General features: G+C 43.4%; 1 protein-coding gene across 1 annotated transcript; it reads right to left on the bottom strand.

The window, feature by feature from the left end:
* Positions 1-761: 761 nt before the first annotated feature.
* On the bottom strand, positions 762-21187 carry LOC124141421. Its single transcript, XM_048402425.1, has 13 exons — positions 21108-21187; positions 19015-19158; positions 17382-17528; positions 15810-15920; positions 15131-15250; positions 14401-14534; positions 13744-13964; positions 12779-12834; positions 5822-6802; positions 5155-5268; positions 3839-3880; positions 1787-1840; positions 762-947 (listed from the first exon to the last, which is right to left on the bottom strand). Exons 2-13 carry the CDS (start codon positions 19129-19131, stop codon positions 780-782), a joined length of 2265 nt encoding a protein of 754 aa, XP_048258382.1. The 5' UTR covers positions 19132-19158; positions 21108-21187; the 3' UTR covers positions 762-779.
* Between the last annotated feature and the right edge of the window lie 194 nt (positions 21188-21381).

The following is a 21381-nucleotide window of genomic DNA, read 5'->3' as shown; positions in this document are numbered from 1 at the left end:
CGGTGGCTTTCCGTTTCGAAGGTAAACTTGATTTTTTGGTGTTGAAAGTTGAGGGGCTCCAGTATAGCTTCGTTGTCCTGGTCTGTCTTGGATGGTGAGCGCGTTAGCTACTTTTCTATACTTGTCAAGGCAGCTTCTTCAAAATTTATCATAAAAAATTCTGTAAGGAATTGGGACAAGCAGATACATGTACTTCCAGGTGGGTTCCCCTTGTCCCAACTCATTACAGAAACTATGACGAATACTTATCTTCAAAGACGCTCCTCTCCTCTGTTCTTCTTAGCTTTATCTGATGTTAGCAAAACCACCTCTTCCAATGATATCATCTGCTATATTCTTCTAGTTCTTACAGATAAATTTTGTAATGAAAGCTTGCAGGAAAAAACATTTACAACATTCTCGCTGACATGGTTGATGCATGTCATTATATCCCAATTGTGTATATCGATGCTAATGATGTCAATCACTGGATTGTCTGGACCGGCTTGATTATTTACAGACTGCCGTTATGTAGCTGGAATATTGCAGAGTGTGGCATTAAACTAACAAACAGTGTGCTTTGTCCTGGATGCACATGTGGTGTTCTTAATAACTAATCTGATGTCCTTCTTGCTTTCATATTGTCATGAAAATTCAGGTACAGTCATCAGACTTGCAATGCAGGTGTGTTCCATGTGGCATATGACATTGCTTGAGGTGAATTGGTGCGTTTGATATGTACAAAGGTGGCCTGTTCTAATTGCACAAACAGCAGTGAAACATCATTTTGAAAACCTTTATTATCTTTTTATCCATTTTTTGTTGATGATTTGATTGTACAGACAGTGGGCATGACAAGTTGTAACTGGAATAATCTGGCAGAGAACTGGTTTGGGCTGGTGAGGCTGGAACTGGATCTTCATCAGACTGGAAAGATCAGTGAGTTGCTGCTGACACTGCTGCAATCCCTGTCAGACATTCAGTAATACATAGATGAGCGTGATAGTTAGCTTTGTTCGTTTGTAGTTTTACGCCCCACTCAGCAATATTCCAGCTATATGCCGGCAGTCTGTAAATAATCAAGTCTGTACCAGACAATCCAGTGATTGACATCATGAGCATCGATCTACACAATTTGGATTCGATGACATGCATCAACTGAGTCACTGAGCCAGACTACCCAAACCCAGTAGTAGCCTCTTATGGCAAGCATCGGTTGCTGAAGATCAATTCAAACCTGGATCTTCATGGGTCACATGATGGTGAGCATCTAAGAGTGGGTGATTTGGGTTTAACGCCGCTTTTAACAGTATTCCAGTTATACTCCGGCGTGTCAGCTGAATGTGGGAGGAAAGCCCAAAGTGATGCAAATCTGAGAAGTTTACCACTTTAGTGCAATCCACAAGCACGGGAATGGTGCTGACAAACCAAGAAACATAAGCAGGGCGAACCGTGATTCGAACCCATAATTATAGGTTTCTGGCGTGCCCATGGGACGCAACTCAGCACAACGAATCGCGGCACCTTAAACGACTGGACCACCTGTGCCCCCGAGCATCTAAGATTCTACAGATAGCTAGGTTTCTGTGATCCCACAACAAAGGGAAATAAAGGGAAGATGTCAAAACCTAACCTGAGCTATTTTCCCAAATCATGAATGTCATGTGTTTTACTTCGCAGGGAAAAAGTTGTCTTTCTTTTTAATAGAAATTTCATAAGTGTTTATTTAATGCATGATCATAATTTCGTTGATGTAACATTCCTGAATCAATAACCTAATATCGATCTACAGATAATACCGCTGTACCTCTGTTAGCACTTCTTTGACTGTTGGATCCCTCTTTGCTCTTTGTTTCATTACCTGAAATATGACGCAAGTAGTAGCCATGGTGAAAGAATCAAATAGCGTCATGGCACTGTAGCTCACATGTTGGCCTACCTTCAAAATACAGTACCACAAACTTTTCAAATATTCTGGCTACTGGAAACTGTCCTGGAACATTCACACAAACCACTTTCGCCTGCTTCCTTTTATTCAGTAATGAATCAAAAGCGGACTCACCCTTGTGGCGTCACAAGTCATGCTTATGACTCCCTTGTTCCTTACTATGATCCACATTATCTTAAGAGTGTTCCCTACCACACTTTTCTATCACAAAAATACCCCAAATCACCTGGCGAATTATTAAAACCATGCCTTAAGGTCAGTTCGATGTCTGATGTCTGACGCCCGACGCCTGGAGCCGTCTTCAGTCCGCGCCATATCGGATCATTCCTCACCACACGTTATCTTCTTGATTACGGAATGGAGGGGTGTTGCCAAATGGCATCGGGATCATCTGTAAGCGTCAAGACAAAAGTCACGAGACACCATGCCTACCCGTAACCTTCGTAAGTGTCCATCTCCTAATCGACCCTTTTCATTCAGTCCAAAACAGCATAGGCATGACTATGTAAATTGGCACTTTGTTTCACAGTGTAGACGTCGCTCAGTCGGTTAGATGTCGGCTAACAATCGCGTCCGAAGGATTCTCAAAAAGATTGGTTCCTTGGTGACAGGTGACCTACTACAGCCAATGTCCTCACATGGAGTTGTGGTACTGTATTCTAAAGGTGCTCCCTTATGTTGTCAACAGTTTAATTTCCTATAATTAGGAGATAAACATACTGTGTTTTCAATGTAGAGCTATGTTACCTGTAGATTTAAACCCGCTAAATTGTGAGGTTTCAAATGCTAAATTTTGCGCGGTTAAATCTACAGGTAACCTAGCTCTACATTGAAAACACAGAATGTTTATCTCCATTCGATCATGACTAAATAAAAAGCAAACTCTTTTGTGTTTTGGTGCAAATATATTGAGTGAAGCGTCATGCGTTGAGTCCAATCTTTTGAGTGGGGTGTCGATGTGAATAATGAAATCACCGACAACAGCCAGTAAACAAAATATGGCGCTGTATATACTCAAGCAGTGTTTACACCGTAATACATCACGCGAACATATGACAGGCATTGAAAGCATACACATGATACAAGCACTCCAACTTGGTAAGCTAACATGATGTAGGTATCCCTAAAGAAAACTAAGCAATCTTTCTACACCGCGCGTAACCATTATGACGTCATATCGCTCATTGTTATGCAAAAGATATGACGTCACAGTCGTATATAGAAAAGCACCAAATTCCAAGCTCTGTTGTCTCCAAACGTAAATACATTCTCTTTGTAGATTTCTAACGTATTTTCTGCATTAATTGTATTGCCACACATCCTTTGAATATTGTAGTAACCGCCACTGTGCATTTTGTAACCTGTAATTGTAGATATAATTATTTTTTATATGCCTACCGACAATGACTGAAAAAAGTACTATTCTATGAATATTAGCTTCCACAGGGATGCGGCCGTCAAACCAGCTGTTTCAATCAGAGGGGATTTATTGTGATTTAATAGCCTCTGATTGACCAATCGATCGAGTTATTTCCAAATTCATGGTAGAATGTCATATTAAAGCTTCTGTCACCATTCAAACATTTTCTACATAGATATTTGGAGCAAACTGTCAAATCTAAAATGATTCCCTGTTTCAGCAATATTCTTAATCTGCAATAATTAATGTAATTGTTTGTTTCTTTTTCGCACCAAATTTCACCTTTGAACCTTGAATGCCTCCTCATAATACCACAAACTTTTGTCATATTGCTTCACAAAAGATAAACTTTCCATTTTGAATCCTTTCATAAAACAAAACACCATCTGAGAAAACAAGCTAAAACAGAATCAGCCTCCCTAATTGCTGATGAACTTGACCTTTGACTAAACTAGGACATGAGAAGCTATCAAACACACAAATACACTCACAACGCTGTCTTCTGCTGAGAATCCTATCAACTTCGTCAGGACCTGAAATCAAGAGTGATCTTTTGCAAACACAGATGCAGTTTTCAACAAGTGCACATGCAGATATTGTTGTCAAGATTTACGAACACTGTTTTGGAGGTCAACACAGAGGACATTTTCCACTTATACTGTTCGAGTTCTCTAAATACAGGGCAGTGTTACAAATGATGTTCAAGGTCTATAATAGAAGGCAGTTTTGCTCATGCTGTGCGAGTGTCAAAGTAAAAAGGTAGTTTGACTTCTGTTCCTTAAGTTATGAAAAATGGTCAAAATGGAGGACAGTTTTACGGATGCTGTTCATGAGGTCGGCATTGCATCGATACAGAGGTCAACAGGTCCTTATACATAATAATCAGTGTTCCCGCTGGCTTTTGAAACTTACAGTTCTAGTGGACTGGCAGCTCTAATAATTACCAGTCCCCCCCAAATTTCTGCCGGTCCCAAATTTCAACAAATAAAAAAATGTTTGAAAATTACCTGGTTTTAATTCTTTCAACATTATGTTCAGTGCAAAGATGTCATCTCTGAAGTAACTTAATTAGATCTATACATCATTCACATTAACTTCAGTCACAATTTTCTCCCTTTTTTTTTAAATATTTCGAGATGAAGTCACTACTAATTGATATTTAACCTCGAAGCAATGCGAAATGTTATTTCCTTGCAATAAAAATAGACAAGGGGAAACCCTGATAGTAACAGACAAGCTGACTTCATTCGAAAAATGTACTTACATGAATATCGCCAATGTTTTGTTCAACAACAAAGATTTATATGGTACTTTATTTGCCGGTTCAAAGGGACTGGCAGTCACCTGAATTACCGATCCAAGCCTAATTTTACCGGTAAAAAACTGCTAATTACCAGTAAACGGGAACACTGAATAATGAAGGTAGTTTTACTTGTTCAATTAGTCAATGTAGACGGCGGTATATACTATCACTGTTCGAGAGATCAACACAGAGTGCCTTATTACTTATGTTGAACGAAAGGTCAACATTCAGGATAGGCGGGCTAACTCACGCTGTTAAAATGGTTGCTATAGAGGGCTACAGCTACAAAACCAGATATTTTACAAGCCTGAATTTCCTTAAGAACAACACCTTGCAACAATGTTATTTTTGTGTCAGTCAATTTTAGTTTTTGTCAACAGTCTGGAGCAAAATGATTTTTTTCAAGAATTTTTTTGGATTTTGTTTTGCTTTAAAATCCCAGGTGTCCCCACCCCCACCCCCCGGGTGGTTCACTTATGAGGTTGATTTTGAGGTTTTACTCACGCTGTTTGCGAGGTCAACATTGAGGGCTGCTGTACCATCGTTGACCTTGCAGGAGAGACTCCAGGTCTTGCCCTGGCAGCTGGTCAACTTGCTTGTCAAGGTGGAGATATAACCCTGGAACCATGACACCCACACCTCATCTCACAACTACTCTCACACTTTCACTTGACAATTATAAAGCATTTACATTCTTCAGGGCTCGCCCACACGTCCTACTTTCACAGCCTTCACCCCAAACATGACAATAATTGGTTAAACTCCTACAAGAGATTGAAAAAATGGCAATATATACGGCAGCAATATTCCAGATATATCACAGTGGCCTGTAGTGAGTGAGTATGGTTTTATGCCGCTTTTAGCAATATTCCAGCAATATCATGGCGGAGGACACCGGAAATGGGCTCACACATTGTACCCACGTCGGGAATTGAACCCAGGTCTTCGGCGTGACGAGCGAACGCTTTGACCACTAGGCTACCCGACCGCCCCTACAGTGGCCTGTAAATAATCAAATTATAGCCAGAGAAACTGTTTTGATAGAATTGGCAATGATCCACTCAGCTGGGGCAGGATGACACACGACCGTTACAAGTAGCTAACAGAGACAAGCTTGGGGTGCTGGAAACCTATTCCACCTGCAAATCTTTGATATATTTACATAATGTACCTTGATTAGAAACTCCTTGGTTTCCGTGACTGGCATTGTACTGAGGATCTCTGAAAGATACATGAAGTTTCCCTCTACAGGAGGAGCTGATTGGCTCGGACTTGATCCCCCTCCGAGGAATCTATCCATCCTAGACTGTCCTTGGTTCCTTGAGGCACTTCTACTTCCCTGATTTGATTGGACAGGAGTGGCCGAACCAACTGTTTTCATTTTTGTCAGATTGGAAAACGGATGGATTACAGCTTTGGGAACATCAGTCTTATTACACACCTGGCCATCTTCAGGACAGGGCTTCACCTTGTGCTTAGTGTACATGGTTTCTGAGTTTTTCTGTTGGTCTTCAGCAGGGCTGTCAAATCTCATCCTCTTTGCCTGTACACCGGTGAATGAGTTCAAAGTCTTACTTGCATCAACATCACAAACATCAAAGTCAAAATCTTCCCCGAAGTCCTCATCAGCAACATATGCCGACCCTGATTTTCTATCATTATTGGGCTGTCTTGTAGGTCTGTTTTGTGCAGTGATGATTCCTAACCCAACCTGTCCTGTTTCAAGTCTCTCTCTAAGCTCATTCTTCCCTCTCTGGGGGTCTATTCCTGTCGAACTAGAAACAGTTTGCTTTCTGTTTTGTAAGATGCTCTGATTGGGTCTGTCTGCATCCATCTTCCTGTCTTGGTCAACTCCGCTAGTCGTCATTGTTCTTGAATGTTGACTTACTGGTTCCTGTTTAACCTCTTGCTTAACTGTCCGGGAAAAAGATGTCTGAATGTCAAAGTCATCATCAAAGTCGTCCATAAACACATCCTCCCCAATGCCCATGTGATCAGTCTGATTGGTTGGCCTCCCAGCAGACGTCTGCTGTTGGCTGGGAGGCTCGGTCTTTATATGATGCGCTGGCTGATGTCCTCCTGTGGTTGTCTGTGCTGTTCCCTCGTCTTCCATGTCAGCCATGAGAGCATCGTAGTCAAAATCATCCCCCCACTGAAACATCACAGCGGTAGTGAATGCATGATGTTTTACTAAGGATAGATGTATGATTCAAATCATGTCCTTGTCAGGAAAATTGGAAGAAATCATTATTTGGTTGAAAATAGGGAATTCATAAAAGTTTCTATTTTTAATTAAGCCATCGAAAAACATCTTTCCGAATCTTCTGACAAACACTCAGAGTGTGTCAGAAAGTCTGACATGTTTTTGGACAGCAAATAGGAGCCAAAATATTACGAATGCGCCCTTACATAAATAACAGAAAAGTAAACGTAACATTTTTTTATAAGGTCAATAAAATGTGAAATACTGGTCCGTTAACTTCTTATTGATGTGTGTGTGCAAATGAACACCACAGGCTACAAAATCACTTAACCTGGAATCCTCCCAATGCAGCAGATACTCTAATGATGCTATACTTCGAGCTATACTTTTGGTCAAACTTGTAGAATTTTCCTATTCGGAATATTCTATAAGTAATACGTTACCACTGTTATACCGAGGCTGTTGTCTCCCACAACTGCTGCTATAGCGAAATCTACCACAGAGATCTCAATTACCTCATGCAGCATGTGCGTAGCCACCTAGCTGCCATGTGACACCCTTCACTCTTGTCTCTTGCGAGAGCAAGTGCTCGGGGGACGGACGGGCTGGCAGCAGCCCAGTGGTAACGTATTACTTATAGAATATTCCGAATAGGAAAATTCTACAAATTACATTAAGTAATACGTTACCACTGTTATACCGAGGCTGACTACCACAGTAGGCGGTGGGGAGCACCTACAACCCGAATCCTGACTGCTAGCGTTCCTTCCGACCAGCGGAAGTAAACACCAAGGCGGAAGCACTCGATGCGCATGCACCTAGCTAGGCGTTACCCTATAGGAATACCAAAGCACTGTCAAGCGCATACCGTAAGGCTCAATCGTCATTGCCAAAACGATTGGTGACTCCAAACGGCCCCACTGGATAGGTATTTCATCGCCGCAGCGGATGAGAACACAGTATCCGTGTGAGCTAAATCTTAGATCAGGTTAAACAGTCGAAAAGAGGGAAATTAATTTCATTCAGACCGTATATCCCAGAGCAAGCCTACTTAAAGTATGCATTAGGCGCGTGACCTAATTCCAGTATTTGTAAGCATGCATCACAAGGTTGGGATACACGACAGACAATTAAAGACATAATTGTCAAAATACAAATAAGGACTAAAGCACACAAAAAGCCGCCCTCACCTGTGGTGTGAGTGCGCTGGTTTGCGGGACCCCAACTCCTGTACCCACGGCAGTGGGAACATTTGAGTCGACCCAGATTGACCACCGTGCAAGGTCAGACGCCTGAGGAGTTCGGAATTGCGCTGGGCACACCCCTTAGGTGCCCGCTTGCGCCGCGATCCGCGGGCCAAGACGGTGCACACTCTCCACGACGGCATCAGCGACCTGTTTGAGGTAATGATTGGCAAAAACCGAGTCAGAACGCCAGTAACAACCTCGTAATATTCTGCGAACAGAGATATTCGAGTGTAGGGCAAATGTTGCCGCTAGCGCTCTGATCTCGTGCGGGTTTGACCCCGCTACCGGTAACCCCCGAGACCGGTACGCCAGATTGATGACAGAACGAAGCCACAACGCAATCGAGTTGCGAGTTATGTCAACCGTGCGATTAGGGTTACACGATATGAACAGACGGTCACGCCCTTGTCTACGTTCATTCGAAGCCTTAAGATAATACTTAAGGGCCCTAACCGGACACAGCGCTCTGTCCTCAGTATCAGCAGGATGTAAGATTTCTTTGAGTGATCTTACAGTGAATTCTCTCTCCGTTTGCCCGACTCTCTGATTCTTGGCGATGAAGCCCATGAGCAGGCCCAGGCGGACCGCTCCTTCGTCACCCCTATCGAATCGTACCTTGGCGACATCGAGTGCATGAATTTCGGATACACGTGCCGCCGTGGCAAAGGAGAGGAGAAATGCTGTTTTCCAAGTCACATGCCGGAACGAAGCACTATGTAAGGGTTCATACGGAGCTTCCGTAAGTGATTGCAACACTAGGGACAGATCCCAGGCCGGTGCCCGAAGGCGGCCCTTCTTAAGATCGTGCTGTTTGAAACCCTTGATAATACCCCGTATCACCGGCTCTTTGGAGAGACTGGTACCCATAGCAACGTCCCGTACCGTAGCAACGGACGAGACATAGTTGGCAATGGAACCCCCGGAGAGTTTCCGGGTCTCTCGCAAGTGAGACATGAAACGAGCAATATCCTGCACAGATACCTTATCTGGCGAATGAATGTGATGTTTACAACACCACTTCGTGAAAATAACCCAACATGCATTATACACCTTCTGGGTAGAATCACGATGCATACTAACGTATGCCCGAGACGCCCGGCGAGAAAAAACTTTACTCCTCAGACGCTCGGTGACAACATCCACGCGTGCAGATTGAACTGCCCTGCGTTTGGATGAAGCTGACGGGTGTGAGGGTGGATCAAGAGATCCGGTCTCACAGGCAGTGGAAGTGGCGACTGCGTGACCTGGGTCAGCAAGTCGGGGTACCACGATCTGTTCGACCACATGGGCGCGATCAGTAACATTCGACAGCGAACTCCTCGGAGCCGGCTTAGAATGTGTGGTATCAACGCTGTCGGCGGGTAAGCATAAGCGACCAAGCCCGTCCAGTCTAACGCGAGAGCATCGTGATCGATGGCCCTCGGGTCCGGGACTGGTGATACAAACAACGGGAGTTGATTGTTGAACCGCGTTGCGAACAGGTCGACCATCGGACGACCCAAACGTTCGCACAGCCACTGAAACACTACTGGGTTCAGCATCCACTCTGTGGGGCTCGGATCCTGAGGCCTCGATAGAGCATCGGCCAGTACGTTCCGCACACCTGGGATGTGACGGGCGCGTATCTGGCATGGGACACTGTCCACCAGAGCGTAAAACTCGAACGTGAGATCGAGTAGCGAGTGACTGTGGGTTCCCCCCAGTTTGTTCACATAGGACACTACCGTCGTGTTGTCATGAGCATGAGCCGGGCGTCGACGAGACGATGCTTCCAGTGATTGACTGCGTTGATCACTGCCTTGAACTCGAGACAAGTGATGTGAAGACCTAGTTCGTCTACGCACCACAGCCCCGAGCTCACCTCCCCCTTTAGATGGGCGCCCCAGCCCACTAGAGAGGCGTCTGTATACAGGGTCAACGTGGCCCTGTAGGGCCGCATTGAGAGTCCTGATAAGACAATGTAAGGGACCGTCCACCACTCCAGATGCGGTCGGAGCCGATCCGGGAGGGCGACGGTCGCACTGTTCACCTCCGTTGCTAACAACTGGATTAAAAACCGTTGCAGCGGGCGGAGTTGGAGACGACCCCGTGCGGTGCAGTCCTGGGCTGATACAAGTAGCCCTAACAGCTGTGACCAAAAGTGAACAGTCTGTTGCACCGCTAAGACTTTGGCAATCATCGCCTGAATTTTGTGCCACCGGTCTGGGGGGACAAAGAGGCGATGGGACACCGTGTTGAACCGACCTCCGATGAACAGCAAGTTCTGAGAAGGGGTTAACTCGCTCTTGGGGAGATTGATAATCCACCCAAATTGCTCCAAGAGCCGACGTGCGAAATCGAGATGGCGTGACAGGGTGTCCGTCATTCGATTTGCTACTAGCGAGTCGTCCAGGTACGCGAAGTACCGGACACCCCTCCTGTGGAGGAACCCCACTATGGGGGTGGTTAACCGGGTGAACAGCCAGGGAGCGGACGTGTGAATCATTCTGAGTTCGGCACTGTCCTACTTGGGAACGAGAAATATCCTGGAGTAAAACCCCGGTGTTATTTCTGGTAGAGCTAACTCCCGTACTGCCCCTTCTCCACCAACCTGCCGATGGCATCGGCGAGGATGGGAAGATCGGTTTCCAAATCGAAACCTGCCAACGGGGCAACGGTGAGCGGCGGATTCGCTTTGAGATCAAGCCGATAGCCGTACCGAATCGTGTTGACCACCCACGGGTCGTCGAACACTTGTTCCCAATTCTCCCAGTAAGTCTGGAGTCTGGCTCCCACTGGGGAAGGAGAGGGGGCCCTGACAGGTTGCGGCAGGCGCAACTGTCCAGGGCCAAGTGACTCGGGTTCGCCTAAGGGCCAACCGAAGTTGGCGCTGTCGGCATACGAACCCCTCCAATGAGAGTCACCTGGAGGGGCCCTTGCCGTCCATCGACGACTTGGGCTTCCCCCAGTTCCCCGTCTTCCCGCGAAAGGGCAGCTGATTGCCCATACCGGAGCCCTCAGGGCGGGGCTACTTCCCAGAGGAAGAAGAACCCGACCCCTTAGACCTACATGCCGCAGCAGCCTGGGGCGCGCTCCGGTTAGGAGCGGCACCCAGGCGCCTATGCAGGGACCCAACAAGAGCAAGTGTGTGCCGAGAGTCCTCGGCAACGTACTCCAGGGAAGCATTTAAACTGAGCAGGCAGTTGTAAATGCGCTGGTCACGGTCCGTGGGAGAACCTTCGACCAGACGGGCCGCTGCAGCCAAGTAAGTGTCTCCGTGAGACATGGAGTGCCGAGCGAGGGCGTCCAGCTGGTGCAAGGTAGCTTGCGTTACCGTAGCAGCCGGTGGGGCACGGACACCCAACCGCTCAACATGGGCCTCTGCGGTAGGACCAGCCTCGGGAAAGGCAAGGTCATGTACCGGGAATAAACCCTTTCTCCACGACGTCGGAGGCAACGGGAGACCCCGACCGGAGGCCGCCGCGAAGGCGTTCTCCAAGGAAGGCTTGAAACCGCGCAGCAAGGTCGATGCGGGGAAAGCCGTGTCGGAAGACTCATCGTATACCTCGGAGGAACCCACAGTCGTGGATTCCCCGCGGTACCGGCCGGGGCATGTCCTCAAAGAGGTCATAAACCATGGCCACGCGGTCCTAAACCGATAGCGGGAGCAACGGTTCGGGGGAAGGACCGGTGACCACGGGAGCCGCCGTACCGGTGGACCCCGCGTCCGACCCCGCGTCCACCGAAGTGGCCGGGGACGGAACAGCCAGCGGCCTATCTTGCGATAAGGCCGCCAGCTTGGAGTCCACAAGTTTCGACAACAATGCGGCGACGGAATCCCCAGACAGCCCTAGGGCCGCAAGGGGATCCGCCGCAGCCGAGGAGGTGGTACCCGCACGGGGACCCCGACCGGACGAACCGGCCACCACAGGGGTGGAGACGGACTGTACGTACAGCCGGTACCGCTCAAACACCGCAGGCCCCAGACCTTCGCACAGGATGCACCGGGTGTCCCCGCAAGGAACCCTGCACCGCGGGCAACGATCGTGGGGATCCCGGGACGACAAAACTTTCTGCACACCCCACAACTCCGAGGAGCAGGGGTAGAGGGGGTGGATACTGGGGACATATCCATGTCAGACATTGATTGTTTGCTATAAACAAAGAACAAAACATGGTTACAACGCACGCACCACAATGATTCACAAACGAACATTTTCACAAGAAAATAAACGAGCAATGTGAACATATAACATACACATATAACTTTTATTAAAGAAATAAGTTATGTTAACCCCCAAAACATACAAGAACAGGGGAAACGTAAAACACAACGTGCATACGCGAACCCCGCAAGTATATAGAAAAAAGGGCGGGAAAAATTTTCCGTTTGGCGGGAAAATTATAACCAAGCGTAGCTACCGCAACGACCCATAAAAGCACAGTTTATTAGAGAATAAACTATAATAAATATCACCAAATCTTCAAGGAACGCTTCAGCAGGAGAAAACACGTCTTGCTAAGCAGACGAAGGAGACAAGAGTGAAGGGTGTCACATGGCAGCTAGGTGGCTACGCACGTGCTGCATGAGGTAAGTGAGATCTCTGTGGTAGATTTCGCTATAGCAGCAGTTGTGGGAGACAACAGCCTCGGTATAACAGTGGTAACGTATTACTTAATGTAATATCAGAGAACTTACATCATCAGGATCAGCCATTTCCCTTTTCCCACTGGACTGATGCGCGGTGGGGTTTCCTGGATTCAAAACAACAACAAATAACAAGAGACTTTCCAAACAACAAATGCCAAAGATCGAGACACTACTATTGAAATGTGCTCTGCAAATACAAATGACATCACACATCACTCACAAACAATAAATGGGTGGATGAGCAACTTCGGGTTTAATGTCACTCACTCATTAAATGCTATGTCAGCAAAATGTTCAGGAAAAAAACAAACTGTAAATAACTTAATATGGATATGTTGCTGACATCGTAAGGATTCAGGGATATGGAATTTGTCCAATGATCAGATGATCCTGCAAAGAGACACAATTCTGCCTCCCACAGAATACATGATTGAATCTAGTTCTGTTACACATTTTCAGCCACAACAGACCTTAGTTTAGAGTAGAAGATGATACAAAGATATCCCAAGTCATAATGATACTTAACAGTTTTAAGAATGATAAATTACTAAGAAGACATTTCAAAATGAATTTTCAACATTTGCAGATATATATCCAATTTTAGTTTCTAGCTTCTGGGGGTGCCACATAACAAAGACAACAGGCAAGTTTAAATATACGATATACATAAGGATCCTATCTAAATGCAAAATGTGAATAAGGAATTGATTCATTGATTGATTGAATGATTAAGGCCACACTCAGCAATATTGAAGCTTTATGGAGGCCGTCTGTAAATAATCGAGTCTGGACCAGACACCCCAGTGATTGACATGAGTATCAATCTACACAATTGGGACACAATTGGGACATGATGAGCCTGAGTCTGACTACCTGACCCTGTTAGTCGCCTCTTACGACAAGCAAGAGTTGGAGAAGACCAATTCTTGGTAAGGTTAAAGAAATTTCATTAAACACTACTAATAAATGTATTTTTTAAAACTTTTACTATATTCATGATAATACAGTCTTACCCTGTCTGCCCACTGACATATTTCTGGTTGAATTGTACTGCTGTGTACTCTGCTGTGCTGCCTCTCTCTTGATAGTCTCTTGTTTAAACCCTGGAGCTGATCGAGATGTTGTCCCAGGGTGGTGCATGTGTGCCACGCCTTTCTTGTCCTCCCCTTTACTCAGCATGCGGCCAGAAAACTCTTGTTTCTCGCTTTTCCCCTCACTGGTCTGCCCAGCCTGCCTGTGAAGCAAAGCCAGCTTTGACAGACACCACACAGACATACATCTTGGCTTGCTCAGAAGTCAAAGGAACTGAAGATCCAGGTTAGAATAGGTCTAACTAACGGGATCGGGTGGTCAGACTCGGTGACTTGGTTGATACATGTCATTGTATCCCACTTGAGTGGATCGATGCTCATGATGTCAATCACTGGATTATCTGGTCCAGACTTGATTATTTCGTACCGCCGTCATATAGCTGGAATATTGCTGAATGCAACATTAACCACCAAACAAACAAGTCGAAGTCTGGCTCCAACTCTGCTTTCTATAAAATTTTAACAAACTATGAAAAGACATTTTTATTCTTTAGTATGCAATGCAATTTTCTTGAGAAACTTCAAAGCTTTTACAAAGTGCCCTCACAGCAACTCACATCCAACACAAAGGCTACGTACATCGCTGCAGCCAGCACTGCCTCAGGGGTGTGGGTCTCCACCAGACTGTCCACCTCACCCCCCAGGATCTGGACATTCTCCGGCCCCAGCATCAGCATCCCATGGCGACACAACACTTGGCCCTTGACCAGCATCTGGAAACAGGTGAGGTCAGGTAAAATGGGATTTAACGTCACATACAAGATTATTGCACTTACACAGCAACGTGCACGCACATTTTTGTGTGTGTGTGTGGCTGTTTGTACTAGTCAGGACTAATTCCGATTTCATAGCGCTAGCCCACCGAGATACCATATATGACGACGGTCTGTAAATCGAGTCTGGACTAGACAAACAAGTGATCAACATCACGAGCATCGATCCATGCAATTGGGATATCATGACATGCATCAACCAAGTCGGCAAGCCTGACTACCTGATCCCGTTAGTCGCCTCTCACGGCAAGCATGGGTTGCTGAAGACCTGGATCGAGAGAGTGAATCATGTAGTCAGCAACATTCCAGCAATATCACTGCAGGCTTTATATAACTGAGTCTTGACCAGGCAAACATGGGAATGAAAGCATTGGCGACAATAAATGCCATCGGGGTACCATGACACACAAGCAGCCACGTCACGAAACCTGACCACCCATCTCTATTTTAGTCAGCTCTTATATTGTGATCTGGAATCCCCCGAACGGCATTTGCCATGATGATGAGACATACCAGAACTATCCCTTCAACCGTACCTTAGTCCCCGGAGTGATGAAGGGTGTGAGTGCTGCAACAGGCTTGTACTCCATCCCCTTGACATCGGACACTCCATCGGTCAGTTTGAGAACTATCATGCGCGTTGGCTTGGGTTCCCACTGAAACACAGATCATCACCAGGTCAGAGATGTAATGACATTATCAACTGAGATTTATCTGAGCTTGCTCAGAGAAGGATATGTTTGCACCAAAGTCTGCAGCAAATGTCAGTACAAATTCCCAAGTGGAAAGAAAAATGTCCCAGTTAAAACTAATGTTATTGTATTGTGGAGGGGACTTGTATCTCATTAATAATTTGACCAACAGAGGAAGAATGGTTACTTTCACATTGTTGCACTGAATTTTAAGTCAAAGAACCTCTGAATCGATGAAAATAGGCACTAAATGATAATAACAATTACAATAATAACAACAATAATAATGAGTTGAAAAATATTTCAGTTATACATGTACCAAAATTGTCTCATTTATTCCATGTGTCTCAGTTCTACAAAGTAATGACTTTTCCCTAATGTTCTAGCCATAGGCACTTAATTTGAAATCCTAGCTAAAAGCCCAAGAGTTTAAAACTTGATTTTCACAGTCTCAATTTGTCTGTGTAAGCCAGTAGCATGAAGCATATACTTGTCTATGTGATCAGAAGCATGAGAGACTCACTGCTGGCTGTCTGGTGTCCTCCCCTGATACTTGTGCATTGGGGTTTTCTGTACCCTTTATCTTCTGGCCTTGGGAGTAGAAGGAACTCCCTACATTCACTGCTGAATCAATCTACAGACAAAACAAAGCGAGACAGTAAGTACATGCTGTAACTAGCTGCACTCAGCAATATTGCACTGTCTCAAAACATGAATAATCAAATTTGTGTCAAGAGAACCAGTGGTTGATTGCATGAGCAACGACCATCACAATCAGTCAGGGCACATATTGCATAGCTTCGACCTTTCCAAAATTCAAATAGTACTTTGTTTGGGACACCAAAGCCTAACAACAGGAATCATCTACAGTACAAAAACTCAGATGACAATTTCATTGCCTAGTTTCTATTCAACTACAGCAAACTCAATTACCTCTTTACCGGTGTCTGTAGGAATTTGGTCCTTGTGTATTATTTTCAAAGATTGACATATTATTTGCATGGATTAAGAAAGAAATCCTTTTTTCTTCTTCTTAGTATTTACAAAACCTTTGGGAATTTTGCCAGCTGTGACATTGTAAGCCATTGGATCCTCAATTTGGTTGGCCCCTAACCCAGGCATGGTTTACTGGGCACATTCTGCCACAGGAAGAAAGTCATAAAAATATTCATCAACATTTGTTTGATTCTGGGATAATTCACATTGAGTCAGTGCAATATAGAGGCAAACAGGCTGTCAGTTCAAGGTTGTGGGTCAGCAAAACTGTTGACCAGGCCAGTGCGTGTTATTATTTCGTGAAGGTTGTCTGAAAGATTTCAGTTGGCTTGGACTTAACAAAAGCATTCATGTACTTTATTGTACTGCAAGTCCAGAATTTGCTGGAACAACAGAGTTGGTGAAGGGCAGTTGTAATTTGAGAAACCATTGTCAAACAGTCTCAAAGTGCCAGGCATAGACACTATAGAGATGTAACTTCATTACAAGACACAACTAAAATATCTCTGCATAGTGCTTTTGGCACTCAGATGACAAAATCTGATAAAAAACAAACACTGCATACACCATGTAAACAATTGCCAAAGAGGAGTTGCCTTTCACAAAGTTCAAACTGTCACTCAATCAAGTTATGATTAGCATTCATACTTTTAACATATGTTATTTTTTTACAGGTTTTTATCTGAGAAACATCATTTATGTATAGATAAATCTCACTACTTATATAACCAGTTGGCTCCAAAGGTTTTTAACTCAGGAGCCAAAAGGCTCCCAGGGACTGAGGTTGATAATGGCAACACTGGTGTCTACTGAAGGAAGTAGCCACTACAATCTGTATGGATTTAAAAGAGCATTTTGGCTAAAGTTGTACAAAGTTCGGACAGTATTTTTCTAAACCAAATATTAAAAGGGTGATGCTTACTCTTATAAAAGTGGAAGACTAGAAACACACCATAAAACAAAAAGGATCCATTATTATCCATTATCTTTCTCACCAAATCTCTGATGGATGTCGCCCATTTAAGGTACTACCATCTGTTTTCATGCTCTTTGGGCAGCAGAAATTATCATTAATCCATCATCTCCTAGTGTTACATACTTGTAATGCAAATATGCCGCTGATCTCGATCTTCCGCGCCTCCAGCAGCTCCAAAGGGAGACAACCCATCTTCAACTCACGTAAGTCCGACATGAGCCACTGTTCGTACACCTGGTTCTTCAGAGACTGTAGACTTACATCCGATCCCTGTCAGATATATATGTACTAGTTAGTATTCTTGAACAAAGGATGGTGTACATTACATTGTCTCTGCAATCTAATGAGTTGTTATTGAATTGTAACTGAATGTAAGCAAACATGGTACATGTTAATTTCTAATTATAATAAGACATAATCATGATAATATTGAAGACTCCAGATAAGAACAAGTTTACTTTTGTAATGTGGGTTTTATGGCCTATTTACAAGTAGGTTTATTTGTTTTCATATGGTAATTTGGTTTACATTTGAAACTGTTTGATTGAAATATTATTTTGGACATATTAAACAGCAGTCAGCAAAATAACATGGTCATTTTGGGAGTATACTTGAAAATGAAAGGTTAAATTTAAATTCATATTTCAATTCTAACATATCATTCTCCAACATATCAATGGAATTATACTTTTCCAAAAAGAAATACATGGAAGGCTCCTTACCATAATAATGAGGTGATGGAGAATGTTTATCATGTTTATGTTCGCAAAATTCTTTCTTGGATGAATGTAATATAGTTTCCTGAAAACAATCAAGCAGGTGCAACTTTGCTCCCATAATTTATCAAAGCTGACCAATGTCTGCTGAACATTAAGGTTGTTTGTGGACAACTGAAGCTGATATCTTGGTTTGTCTCCTAATTTCACAAAAAAAGTCGGGTAGGTCAGGCATTGATTTTCCACACCCCTTTGCCGACATAACATATGTATCCCAATATATGCGATGCAAGGGTGTCTTGCATTTCAGACAGTTGTTCTGGAAGCCTGAATGCTTGTCATCCACAATGTAACACAAAATACATTTGTCCTATCAAACATGTAAACAGTCTAATGTCTAATGACATTTGTCTTGAGCAAGATCACTGGGTTTAGGCAGGTGATAGTTTCACATGATAGAACATATATGTGTGAATATTCCTATAGGACAGTTACAGGTTTCAGTGTGATAGAAACAGAATCCTACACAAAAACATGGTATGTACCTGCAAAGGAACAAATGTTGGTAGTAGAAGTTTCGCTGAAATTCAAATACCGTATTCGACGTAATAAGCGCCCCGCTCTAATAAGCACCCACGGCGATATTTGCTATTATATTGGCGAGTGAACAATCCCAATTAGCACCCCTTCCGATTGATCAATGCACACAAGCCTTATTTATTCGTGTATAATACGCACTCGTGTGTTTTATGCACCGTTAATTATGGGGAATTAAATTCTGGACAAATTTATCTGTCGTACATAAACCACGAAATTTATCTTTCAACTCTGTTTTTTCACCAAAATAATATTCTAATAAAAGCCCCCTATTTCTAATTTTGAGAGCGCCCAGGGCGCTTATTACGTCGAATACGGTACACAAGGAGCTAAATCTTGTCTACACCTATGCATAATACATACCAAAAGATGAGCAACATCTTTACCTATACATGTACAAACACAATAAATGACAGTAGACCTATTTGATGGCCATTGCTTACAGGATTTTCTTCTTGAATCCATTCCAGACATGCTTCCAGCCAATCCTCAGGTACTGTGACACAGTAGGAAGTCTTCAGCCACGTCTTAAGGGCACCCACGTGGTTCAGCATCATCATCACATGATCTGAGGCAGGTCCGCTGCTCTTCAAGTCAACAGGATTGATTGAGATTGAGTACGGTTTTATGCAGCTCTAAGCAATATTCCAGCAATATCATGACAGGGACACCAGAAATGGGCTTCACACATTGTACCCATGTGGGGAATCGAACCCGGGCCTTCGGCGTGACGAGCAAACGCTTTAACCACTTGGCTACTCCACTGCCCCCAAATCAACAGAAAAGGGTGGTAATAACCTTTACTCAAAGATTCATCTAGGATTTTCCTGAGCTCAATATTCAGCTCCCAATCTGCAGCAAATATTGGTAAAAATTCCCAAATAGAAATAGGATAAGTCTCTGCATGTCATAGCCTTGCAAATGTGACTTAGTTTGACATTACTGAATTCAATGAAATAAAAATATAAATCAAATTTTGGATAAAAACAATGTTTCCTCGCAATTTGCACTGCAAGCACGAAGTACAAAATCCAAGATATATCTCTGTAAGTTAATACATTGAGATTAATACAGCTGATAAATCCTGAGTTTTTAAAATATTTTCATTCTCAAATATCCTGTAAAAAACATGTGGCACTTGTGTCATTTACAATTTGAATATTGGGTAAAGTGCGATGAAATGGGGTTTAACATCTTGTTCAATATTTTTATTAAATGTATGTCGTGCTGAGCATGTACACTGAGATCATACTTCATTTATAACACATAATCCCAACACAGACACATTATACTGACTCAAAGTTGACCAGTCCCTTGTTTTATCCCCTGATACCAAACTCCAGGCGGGGTAACAGCAAATACAATCTTTTAATGTCTTTTGGTAATGACGCAGCCAGGGTACAGAACCACCAACGTTTGGCTCTCCAGTCATATGCTCTATCCATTACAACACGGAAGTCACAATATGAATACACTTCTAGAGATGCTTAATGAACATGATGAATGGGACACTTGATGGGACTAGTTTTATGCTGGCTTCTCATTCAGTCATAAAACATGAAACATCTTAAACAACCTTCTTGCAGGCCCAAGGATCTATTTAAAATTAAAGAATCAAAATAGATAACATTATCAGTTTCTTTGTCGTTTAACACCCCACTCAGCAATATTCCAGCTTTATGATGATGGTTTGTAATCATTGGAGTCTGGACCAGACAACCCAGTGATTGACATCATGAGCATTGATCTACGCAGCTGGGATATGATGACATGCATCATCCAAGGCAGCGAGCCTGACTACTCGCTTCCATCAGTCGCCTCTAACAACAAGCATAGTCGCCTTTTATGAAAAGCATGGGTTGCTGAAGACCAATCCTAACTCGGATCTTCACAGGTCACATTATCTGTAGAATTGCTGACAAAATTATGACACTTTAAAAAAAACCTGCTAAATTTAAGATTAAACCTAAAGATGTTACTGTTGACTATTAATATTTTGGAAATTATGATCCCATTAGTTAATGTATTCATGTAAAAAGTGAGCGAAATGACAATTTAAAATAATGATCACAATATCTAGATATGCTTTTATAAATGATTGAAATATAGAGTGTCGAGATTATTAAACATAATCTTCAATTTTAGTCGTTTTTTTTCCCCTCTGCCGTTTTCGTCAACGTAATATAGGCCGTTTTGGAACGTGCCGTTTTAGCCAGCACCTGATCACTGTGTTTCTAACCACAGAGTAAATTTCAACTTGTTTAAAATTATAGTTAAGCTATTCTCAATCGTTAAATGCAGTGGCACAATTTGCCAGTGGACATGTCTCGGTGGGTCTTTTAAACTTCCAAATGATTAACTGAAGATTGTTTACAAAGGACAACCGGGTATACACCTACAATCGTTGAACGAGACGCACCTATATGCATGCAATGTTTCTATCTAAATGTATACTTAAGTGTCATTTCATTGCGTGATACTCAAATTGCAGGAAACATCATATAGATACAACGACTGCCAGGAAACTGGTCATTACCTCCTGAAAGCGTTTTAACTTAGTAGCTCTTCTTCTACGTTGAAGTAAAAAAACAATCTCAACTTCCGTGCATTCGCGCCACAAGGGAGAATTTGTGATGGTGTGTACTCCCTTCTTTTTCCAACAAAATACATATTATCAATAATCGATACATAGTTATAATGTTCTATATACTGACCATATAATGAATGTTTACATTCAATGAAACGCACATACTTTCGAAAAACAAGTTTTGGAATACTCTATCGGGTAAGATAAATGTGTGCAAATGATT

This window comes from Haliotis rufescens, unplaced genomic scaffold, assembly GCF_023055435.1.
Source record: "Haliotis rufescens isolate VD_foot unplaced genomic scaffold, xgHalRufe1.0.p SCAF_26, whole genome shotgun sequence".
Lineage (NCBI taxonomy): Eukaryota > Metazoa > Mollusca > Gastropoda > Lepetellida > Haliotidae > Haliotis > Haliotis rufescens.
Note: the sequence above shows the minus strand (reverse complement) of the source record. Positions and strands in the feature narration are given on the sequence as shown.